Source organism: Neomonachus schauinslandi, chromosome 3, assembly GCF_002201575.2.
Source record: "Neomonachus schauinslandi chromosome 3, ASM220157v2, whole genome shotgun sequence".
NCBI lineage: Eukaryota > Metazoa > Chordata > Mammalia > Carnivora > Phocidae > Neomonachus > Neomonachus schauinslandi.
Window position 1 is genome coordinate 90475772 of NC_058405.1, and position 10893 is coordinate 90486664.

The 10893-nt window shown below is 41.8% G+C and overlaps 1 protein-coding gene across 2 annotated transcripts; it reads left to right on the top strand.

The window, feature by feature from the left end:
- Positions 1-250: 250 nt before the first annotated feature.
- NIFK (nucleolar protein interacting with the FHA domain of MKI67) lies at positions 251-10599 on the top strand. Of its 2 annotated transcripts, none has more exons than XM_044913257.1 (7): positions 251-416; positions 1378-1515; positions 5679-5787; positions 7556-7768; positions 8757-8827; positions 8964-9038; positions 9800-10599. In XM_044913257.1, the coding sequence occupies exons 1-7, from the start codon at positions 312-314 to the stop codon at positions 9986-9988; spliced, it is 900 nt and encodes a 299-aa protein (XP_044769192.1). In that variant the 5' UTR covers positions 251-311; the 3' UTR covers positions 9989-10599. The 2 variants fall into 2 exon arrangements, with proteins under 2 accessions (XP_044769192.1, XP_021551492.1); XM_021695817.1 differs by having other exon boundaries at positions 7556-7767; positions 8762-8827.
- The last annotated feature ends 294 nt before the right edge of the window (positions 10600-10893 follow it).

Here is a 10893-nt window from a genome sequence, read left to right on the forward strand (position 1 = left end):
GGGCACGGATGTTTGGGGCTTTATTTTTAAAACTCTCCTTGAAATTGGCGGGCCGCAAGATAGGCATGAGCAAGTTAACCTTTCACGGGTTTAGACAGTCGGCAGGAACAAGCCAAGCGGCGCCCAGCCAGAAGGGGGCGCCCGAGCTCGTTCCGGCCCCTCCCGGACTCCGCCCCGCCCCCGGCGCCCTATGCCCCCTCCTCGCGCCTCACCGCGCATGTCTCCCGCTTCCACTTCCCGCTTTGGGTGAGCTGAGAGCGGGCCGTTTCCGGCGGCGCCGCGTGGAGCTTTTCGGCTTGGAAGTCGTCGCCATGGCGGTCTTTGCTGGTCCGGCTAAGCCGTTCCTGTCGCTGAACCCGCAGGAAGAGGCCAAATTTCAGAAGGAGGTGGCGCAGGCCCGCCGGCGCGCAACCCAGGTGAGCAGCCACCGCGGGTCCGACTGAGAAAGGAGGGGGCAGACGGGTCGGCGTGCGGTTCCCTGCCCTGGCACGTCTCGCCCTCCTCACACCTGTGCCATTTCCAGCGTCTCCCCGGGTGGGCCGCAGACCTCACGAGCTTGAAGGCCAGGGTCTTTCTGAGCCCGAGAGGGTTATGCTGATTGGGAGATGGGGTCTGGCCGTGTAGGCCTTAGGGTCCTCCTATGGAAATACGGGGGAGGTAACCGGGTGATGCAAGAGGAGGGCCCGCTGTTGGGAATGGACTCTTACACCGCAAATCATCCTCAGGTTAGAGCTGCCACTCCTCCGCTTTGCCCCCGAATTTGGGAGGTTTGTTCGCCTGGTTGGTGATTTTGGAGTTCTTAAAAGACAAGGTTTGCCGAGTTCCATTTACTGACTAGGGCCTCTGTCATCAATTTATATTTGCCTTGTTTTTTAGCATAAAATACACGTTTGGAAAAGTCAAAAGTGCTTGTTATGGAAGGTAAGGGTATGATGACTGGGGTGCTGAGAGGTTGGTTGGTGGGCATTGTGAAGGGCAGTGTCTCGAAATTGTTCGGTTAGGTGGGTGTGAGTCAACGGTGATCTGCAAGCAAAGTTGAAGGGTACGTTTATGTGGAGTTGGGCCAGAAGATTTAAATCGATGTTTTCAAAGATTTACTTGCTTATCCACTGATTCAGCGTGTAGTTATTGAGCATTTACAGGGTGCCGGGTGCTGCAGTACAGGCTAAGACAATCCACCACTTGACCGTTGTCGTCCTGGGAGGTCAGAGGTTAAACACCGAATTTTTCAGTTACTATTCTGTAAATGGAAATACAGGGCAGGTTTTTGATCTTTTGTCTTGGACTGAGAGAGAAGGGTTTTGCAGGTTTTGTTGCAGTGTGATTTTTTTTTTTCTTTAATTAAAATTTGCATTTACCTGGTCTGTATGTCTTCAGCGACAGGAGAAAGAAAAACTGACTCCTGGAGTAATCTATGTGGGCCACTTACCTCCAGCACTTTATGAAACCCAGATCCGGGCATATTTCTCCCAGTTTGGCACTGTTACAAGATTCAGACTGTCCAGAAGTAAAAGGGTAAGATTAGATTGCTTTGTTCCTTACAAGTATGTAAGTTTTGATAGTTTACAGAGTGTGTTCATATATTATTGTTTGTCACAGTTCATTTTAGAAAGGGGGGTGGGTAAGATTTAGAACCTGAAACTGTGAAAAGAGCAAAGTCAGTGTTACTGTAAATGTTTGTTTTACTATTAAAATTGCCCCAAATGCTCACGTTAAATTGATAATCCTGATAAGTGATTCATACTTACTCTGTGGCTACTAAGCCAGGTAGGTATACATGAACTTCTGTTTGAGGAGCAAGTATCTTTTATCAGCCTCTGGCACAGGCATCCCTATAATAGCAAAGGTTTGTGTGGTGAGTAGTTAAGAATAAGGGCATTAAAGCCAAACCACCTAGGTTTGAGCCCTAGCTGTATGGGTCACTAGTTGTGTGACCTTGGACAATTTATATAATTTCCCTATGTTTCGGTTTTCTAGTCTGTAAAATACGAATAAAATACCATCCACCTCCTAGGAGAATACAATCAAAGATTAAACAAGGTACCAAATGTAGAGTTCTTAGAACAAACTGATACAGTAAGCCCTTTATAAATGTTGTTATATTGTACCTACCTCCTAATAAAGAAAAAGTTTGTATGGTTTGTTTCTGAAATAGAGGAGTGGCCACTTTATTTTCTTCCCTGCACATATCCACTTTTGGTTGTAACCGTAGACCTCTCACTGTTGGAATCTGTTTTTTCTTGATACAATTTTTCCACATTTTATCAAAGTTAAATTTTATATTTGATTTGATATGTGAGGGGATAGGGTATGCATCCATCATATGCTAGTTGCCATAAAATCACAGATATTAAGTTATGTTGTCAAAGCAACATGTTAGCATTAAAGAGGATTTTAAATTAAAAATGCCCTAGTATCTCTTCCATCCTAACCAAAATAACATTTTGTCTGTATTCCTCCCCTTGTTTTTCCATTTGCCTATTTATAATGGTTGCTAATTATGTGGGTGAGATATTATTAAACATCCTAAAGTCTGCTAGAGTATTTAGTGGCTATTTGGTAATCCGCCATTCACTTTTATCAAATATCAACTTGATCTCATTATTTGTTTCAGATCTTTGTTCTTTAAGAAATAAATTATAGGTAGACTTGAGGTCCCTTTTGTACCCTTCCCAATCGTCTTCCTTTTCTCCCCATGTCCAGGAAATTACTATTCATGAATCCAGTGCTTTTCATTACTCTGTGTTTTTAAATTTTTACTACGTGTTCATGTATGAATGAATATACATTGTATATTTAAGTCTGTATTTTGTCATTCTTTAACTCAATTTTTTCATTAACAATCTGTTTAGAACTTTATCCGTGAAACTCTAGTGCATTCATTGTCATCACTGTGTTCCTTTGCTTGAATATATTAAGTTTATCCAACTTATTGCATATTAGGGTTTTGGTTTTGTGTTTTTGTTTTTACAATTTTTCTGTGTTACAGGTGCAACTGCTAGGAACATTCTTTGCATGAGTGTAGGCATATTTTTCTAGAATAGTATTTTTCAGACTTTGGACCCACTATAAGAAATAAGTTTTACAGCACAAGCCTGTGCGCACGCACACACACACGTACGTAAACATAATTGAAATAAGTCATGTGAGGCAATACTTACCCTTCCTATTCAGTTTTTTTTTTAATGCTTTTCTGACCCCCTAAGTTGATTGTGTCGCCTTCTTAAAGGTCACATTCTGAGTTTGAAAACTCCTGCTTTACAGAATATCATCAGAGTCACTGAGTATAGAATGCTCATGGTTTTTGTATCTGCCTTACTCTGTGACATTTAGTATCATTATGTGTGTGTTGGCCATTAGAACTCCATCTTCTATGAATTCTTCTATGAATTGCCTGTTCATATGTTTTGCCCTTATTGTTTTCTTTTCTGAAAACTTTTTTCGGCATTTTCTGGGGTATTACTTTGTAAATGTTTTCCCAGATTGCAATATAGTCATTGTTTTCCTCAGTTTTATATTTTGAAAATGTTCAAGCCTACAGGCAGGTAGAAATAATAGTGTGATGAACATCCCTGCCCCTCACCTGGATTTACTTGTTATTAACCTCCTGACACATTAGCTTCATCTTTCTACTTGTCCTCTAGAACATACACTTTTTTGTTTTGAAGAGTTCAGATCAGTTGTCTTATAGAAAGCTTGCTCCTTCAGGAGATGCACTAAAATTTAGCATTTCCAGCATTGTTGTTGCATAATAAAGGTGCCATTTTCCCCCCACTCACCCCAATTTTGACTGTTTGCTCAGTATTTCCATCCAACATTCTGGGATTACTAGGTAAAATAGGTAAAAGTGTTTGGCTTCTTTTTTTTTTTAATCTCCACACCCAACGTGGGGCTCAGACTCAAAATTCCTGAGATCGAGAGTCACATGCTCTATCAACTGAGCCAGCAGGCGGTCCTGGCTTTTTTAGTTTTGGTTTTTTGTTTCTTTGTTTTAGCCACTTGACGCGTATTTTCAAATCCCTTTTCAGAAGGCTTATATGAGTTGATAATGTGGTACAGTAAGTTGAATATCGCAACGTGTCTCTTCCACTACACCGTCTTTCCCCTCCCTATTAAGAGATAGGATTATAAAGAATTTTTGGACATACAAATTTTTACCAGGATCCTCTTGTGGCAGATAACTAAACAATGGGCATGTCCAAGGTGCTAGTTAGTGGCATTGCTGGTGCTAGAAATGAGCCTCCTGGTCATGGAGTGGTTTCCTATTTCCATAATTGTATCACCAATTTTGATCCATATCCAAAGATATGCTTAATGCAAAATTGTGAAATATTCCTGTTGTTCCTAATAATTAGAACTGTAAGGGCAGAAAGATTTGTTTTTTTCTACCCTCCTAGGTTCTCGTAAATTTATGTCCTGCTTTTAGGCAATGGAGGGGGGTGAAGGGCTTTTTGTTATCTACTACTTCCCAGTTGCTTTCAGCTCAAAATAATCCTTATGCCAACGTAGCATATTTGGGGATGGCATATTCTGCCACCCTACAGGAACATTTGCATCCTTGACAGACTTTGTGTGGAGCACTTAGGAATTATTTCTTCATAGCAACCCTGTGAGAGTGGTTATTTTGTCCCCATTTAATAGAATGAAAAACTGAGGTTTAATGTTACTTACCTGTCACAGCTGGGATCCAAACCTGGGCATTTGGACGCTAAAACCCATGCTCTTGTTACTAAGACAGGTGAGAAAATTCACTTTATATTGTGGTGCTGAGGGCAGGAACCTGGGATGTGCATTTCATAAGATGTTGGCAGCATCCCTTTACCATCAGTTAGGAAGATGATCAGTCATTAGTAAACATGAAAATGAACACACTATTTTATTGATTAGCTTGGCAATACTGAGGAGTTAGTTTCTTCCCAGTTCTTAGGTATAAAGTGAGAGTTAGATTATCTGCATTCTTTGCAAAACATCACACTATCCACCGGGCATTGTTAATACATGAATAAAGTGACTATCAATGAAATTGGTAATGAATAAAGGACTGTGGGCCTTAACCAGATTTCCTAAATGTGGTAAATTCCAGCTGCAGTAGCCATGTATTTGTCATGTAATAAAAATTCTAGGAATACCTCAAAATCAGGGGCATGTTGCGACTATTTTGGATCTTTTCTTTCTAATATATTTCTTTCTTTTTTTTTTTTATTTTAAGATTTTATTTATTTATTTGAGAGAGAGAATGAGAGAGAGAGCACGAGATGGGGGAGGGTCAGAGGGAGAAGCAGGTTCCCCGCTGAGCAGGGAGCCCGATGCGGGACTCGATCCCGGGACTCCAGGATCATGACCTGAGCCAAAGGCAGTCGCTTAACCAACTGAGCCACCCAGGTGCCCCTCTAATATATTTCATTTTCATGTAATCTCTGCACCCAGTGTGGAGCTCAGACTCACAATCCCGAGATCAAGAGTTGCACGCTCTATTGACTGAGCCAGCCAGGCACTCCAGATCTTATCTCTTCCCATAACAGTCCCTGCCCTGTGCATTGAAGTTAGAGTTAAAGGTGTTGTAATGTTATTCGATAATGGGCCTAATTTACATTATTTAAATTAATGGCATTTTAGGACTTTCATGACCAGTTAGAATTTAATCATTCTACTTTTTGTTGTCGGGTTTTCCATTGCAGACTGGAAATAGTAAAGGCTATGCCTTTGTGGAGTTTGCATCTGAAGATGTTGCCAAGATAGTTGCTGATACAATGAACAACTACCTTTTTGGTGAAAGACTCTTAAAGTGTAAGTGCTTTTTTCTTACCGGTGGGATTGCGTGGTGCATGCCTGCTGCTGGTGGTTGACTGTGTCGTGAAATACAAATTGCTTAGCTACTTGGATGTACCACTTCATCTCTGGGATGATTCTCTTAAGTATTTAAGTGCAAGGATATGAGTGCATTTTCTAGACAGATTCCAGCTGGAATTTTAAAATCTTCCAGAGTGAGAGCTGTTTTTATGCTAAGCATTGAGACAAGTTACTACATTGGAAGAGCAGCTGACCCATCCCTAATGGGATACAGAAGGCTTCCCAGAGGAAGTATCATTTAAGTTGAAACCTGAAGGTTAGGTAGGAGTGAGCCAGGGAAAAGGAATTACCATCCCTGGCTTGATGGGACAGCAAGTGCAAACCGAGGTGACTAACAGTACTTACGTGCCTGTGAAGGAATGTCAGGAGAATAGCAAGAGATGAGAGGAGGTCAGGTTACTGAAGGCCTTAAAAATCTGGGAGTTTAGAATATATCCTGAGGGCAGTGGGAAGCCACAAATAGATTCTAGATAGGATAACATTAAAGGCAAGAAATCCCGTTTGAGAGTCCGTCTAAATGACATTGGCTGCAGCTCGTTCACAGGAGAAACCATAAGGAGTAGAGGGGAGACAACACCAGATCAGTTCATCCTGCAGAAAGTGGAGCTGCCCACTTTGCATTCCCAGAGCATCCCTGTCTGGAGCTCTGTGCCTCCGGAGGCAGAGTTAACTTTGGCTTTTCTGTGCTGAGGGGGAGTGTGACCATACCAAGTGCCCAAGCCACACACATCTGTTCACGTAGCTGATGAGCTGCCCAAGTAGTGTCGCTCTCTCTCTCGGTTCCTGTTGCTGTGAGAGAGAATCCCAGTGGCCTCATGAGGTCATGGGTTCATTTCACACATAAAAAGCATGGCTCTTTCCAAGAGGAGATGGACCAAATATAAAATATGTTAGGGGACCACATGGGTAGGATCAGTGCTGTGCTGTGCCTGACTTTGAAAGATCACAGAAAAAGTTCTGAACTCTGATATGAGTTCAGATGGAAGATTAGCCACATTGTCTTTATTTTTTTGAATGGAAGTAGTGTATATGGGAGGTGAGCCCAGGAAAATACTGGTAGGGAGTAGAGAAGTGAGAGAAGGAAGTCATTGAGGGTGTGTTAGCAAGCACATTACTTCTCAGGCCGCTGGGTTCCGTTCTGCCGGGTAACACGGGAAGACAGAATTATTCCGACTGACAGGCAAGGGAGCTAGGGTATCTATCTGTCAACTCCCTATCCTTCCTTGGTTGAGGGTTGATGCCAAGGGTTTTGGCCTGCCTTGCATATGGTCCCAGTGTTCTTCCAAACCCGAAAAGGGCCCTTAAGTAGAGAGCTGGAGATAAGCGGTAAGCTGGCTGAGACCTGGAGAGAGACGCAGAGGAGATGAGGTGGAAAGTGATTCCTTGTGCTACAGCAGGTCGCACAGCCTGAGATCCTGGTAGCTTCAGGAACCCCAAAGACTTGACGCCACCAAGACATTCCTTTATACGACTCATCTTGTTCACTTACATATTTTTAGCTCCTGGAACAGTTCTTAGCATTTAATCCAGAGCTATTTAATAATTGTTGGCTGTGTGCCTTTCATTTAGGTTCCTACTTTATTGTTTTGTTTTCTCCATGTAAATGGGAGATGTCATCTTGATTATGATGTGGGAATGACACTGGTGGAAACCTTGAAATCTTCTCCCTCCCACTTGGTAGAAAACTTCTTTCTTTTAAATATAGGTCATTTTATACCACCCGAAAAAGTACATGAAGAACTTTTTAGAGAGTGGCATGTTCCATTTAAAAAGCCATCATATCCAGCAGTGAAACGGTATAATCAGAATCGGACCCTTCTTCAAAAGCTACAGATGGAGGAGCGATTTAAAAAGAAGGAAAAATTACTCAGGAAGAAATTAGCTAAAAAAGGAATTGATTATGATTTTCCTTCACTGGTAAATATGCCTTCACAAAATGTTTTTTGTATTTTTTCTTGGGGGTGGACTTTGTACCTCATTAGTTACAATGTGGGTTTTATACATCAGGTGTCCAGCCCGGTGTTTATCATGTGCTAGGCTTTACCTAAATTTTTGAAACATTGCGTTGTAGGTTCTTTTTTTTCCCCCTAAAGATTTTATTTATTTATTTATTATTAGAGGGTGCACACAAGTTGTGGGGTAGCGGGGGAGAAGCAGACGCCCTGCTGAGCAGGGAGCCCGACATGGGACTCAATTTCAGGACCCCAAGATCATGACCTGAGCTGAAGGCAGATACTTAACCACCTGAGCTACCCAGGCACCCCTGCATTGTAGGTCCTTTTCTAAAAGTTTGTTACAGCAGATCCTATTATCTCCCATCATACAGAAGAGGAAACTCTTGAAAGGGATTAGCTCGGGGTGCCTGGGTGGCTCAGTTGGTTATCCAGCAACTGGAAGACTGAGTTACCCTCCCTGGGCCCAGTTTCTGGTTGTTAATTTTTTGCCCAAATCCCAAACACACTCTTTCTCAGTAGGTGTTAAAAGAACAGGCCCTGGTATCCATGGGAACCACGGGGGAGCTGGGACAGTGAAGCTTGAAAACAGGCATGCGAGAAATGCCTCTCCGGTAGCCCATTTGCTGCTTTGTCGAACGCAGCCCTGCTTCATGATCTAATCCTGAATTTGGCCAGACCGGGGCCTGCCTTTTCACAGTCTTCAGTTCACATTTCTGATTCACTTTCTGTGTGGCCAGCTCCAGGTTTTGGCCCCACTTCAACCTCTACAGCCTGTGGCCCTTCCTTAGTTGGAGGCCCCTCTTCCAGTTTTGTCCTTAAGATCGTGAGTTTTGCTTTTTAAATTGAAATGGCTGTGTCATTTGGGGACGATTTACTGCTAATATGTGCAAGGCTCTAGTGGTAAGTTAAAACTAAGTATGTGAGACTACCAGTTTATTTCTTTATGTTTATTTAAGATTTTACATAAAAAGGAAAAAAGAAATGCTTCAAATACTGGGCTTCAGAAATCTACAAATAGCCAGGTAAAATTTTATTTATTTGTATCTATTTGTCGTATCACATGCCAGGTAGTAGGGAAAGATAAATGGGGAAATATATTCAGGACTACTATTGCTGATAAATATGCAGACTGATGAAGTCCCTTAAAATTTATTGAAGGTCTTATCAAAGAAAAAGAAGAAGAAAAAGGCTTCACGTACTCCTACCACTCCTGAGAAGACTGTGGATAGCCAGGTAAAATTGTCTTCAATATTCTGGAAGTGAGGTATTTTAGAAATGATTGAAAGAGGAAGAGCAGGGGCACCTGGCTGGCTTAGTTGGTGGAGTGTGCGACTCTTAATCTCAGGGTCATGAGTTTGAGCCCCATGTTGGATATAGAGATTACTTTTAAAATAAATGAGTAATTTTTTTAAAAGATTTTATTTATTTGAGAGAGAGAACACAAGTTGTGGGGAGGGGCAGAGGGAGAGGGAAAAGCAGACCCCCACACTGAGCAGGAAGCCTGATGTTGGGCTCGATCCCAGAACCCTGGGATCATGACCTGAGCTGAAGGCAGATGCTTAACTGAGCCACCCAGGCGCTCCAATAAAGATTTTTTAAAAAAGGAAAAGCAGTTCGTGCTGCTGTCACTTTACTAAAATTTCAGATTTCACCTTGTGATTGTTTTGGTAAATCCTTACTGGTGATTTAGCAGATACAGTGAGGTTAGCAAAAGTTATTGTGAGTTTATTGCACTGTTTACCTTTCAGTGACTAAGTCAGTAGGGAGAAATGAAGCCACTATATTTATAAATGTAAGTCTAGTTTTCTACCTAATAGCCTATAATGGAGCATATTATGTGCAGCTGCATCACCGAAAAGGGTAAACAAGCCTAAAATAACACAGGGCAGCTTATAAAAATACAGGGCAGGTGGTATTGGGGGAGAGGAGAGTTAAACTCATTCCTGAAACCTATCTATATTTCTGTATTATAATCTTTTATTTGTTAAATCCAGGGCCCCACACCAGTTTGTACGCCAACATTTTTGGAGAAACGAAAATCTGAAGTGGCTAAAATGAACGTTGATGATCAAGATAAGGAAATAGTTTTCAAACAACCCGTACCTGGTGTAAAAGAAGAAACACAAGAGACTCAAACACCTACACGTTCGAGAAAAAAAAGACGAAGAAAAAGCAATCAGTGATTCTGAAAAATGTGATTTTAGTGTGAGGGCTAATTCTTTATATGTAACTAGATGCAGTGGAGTGCAACCATTGACAAGATTCTTGGAGGACAAACTCAGTTCAAGTCAGCACGGAAAGCGGTTGCAGCTGGCTTAGCTGCCCTTGCTGAGACGCGCAGGTGCCTCGCCTACAGGAGTCAGGCGAACGCTACCTCTTTGTCCTGGTCTCTAGTTTTCTTTGCAGATGTCATAGCTGTCTTTAGTTACTCTGCCTGGATAGGAAAGTCACCATTTATTGCAGCTTTCGTTGTTACCATCAAATAAAATAAAATCTTGCTTGACTACCTACATGGTTTATTAGGTGTGCAACTTTAACCCATAAGGGCATTCAACATCGTGTGCTTGAAACTGGAAGTTATGTAATATGCAGAGAGAGAAGTATATGTGATCACTTTCACCATGTTAAGTTAGGTTTTGGTGAGTGAGCAAGATTTAATAACCGTCGTTTTGTGTCTATCATGGATGTGGAATTGTATTTCAAGAAATCAGTGACCAGCAAATAAACTTTTTCTGTAATTCATTCGTATGCAGGTGGGACTTAGATGTCTTTTTTTTTTAAGTTTTTATTTAAATTCCAGTGTAGTTAACATACAGTGTTATATTAGTTTCAGGTGTACAATACAGTGATTCAGTATTTCCATACAGCACCTGGTGCTTATCACAAGTGCCCTCCTTAATCCCCATCACTTACTCCCATCACCTCGCCGCCTCCCCCTGGTAACCACTGGTTTGCCTCTTTTTTTTTCTTTGCTCATTTGTTTCTTAAATTACAAAAATGAGTGAAATCATGTGGTATTTGTCTTTCTCTTGACCGACATTTCGCTTAGCATAATACTCCTCTCCATGCATGTTGCAGATGGCCAGAT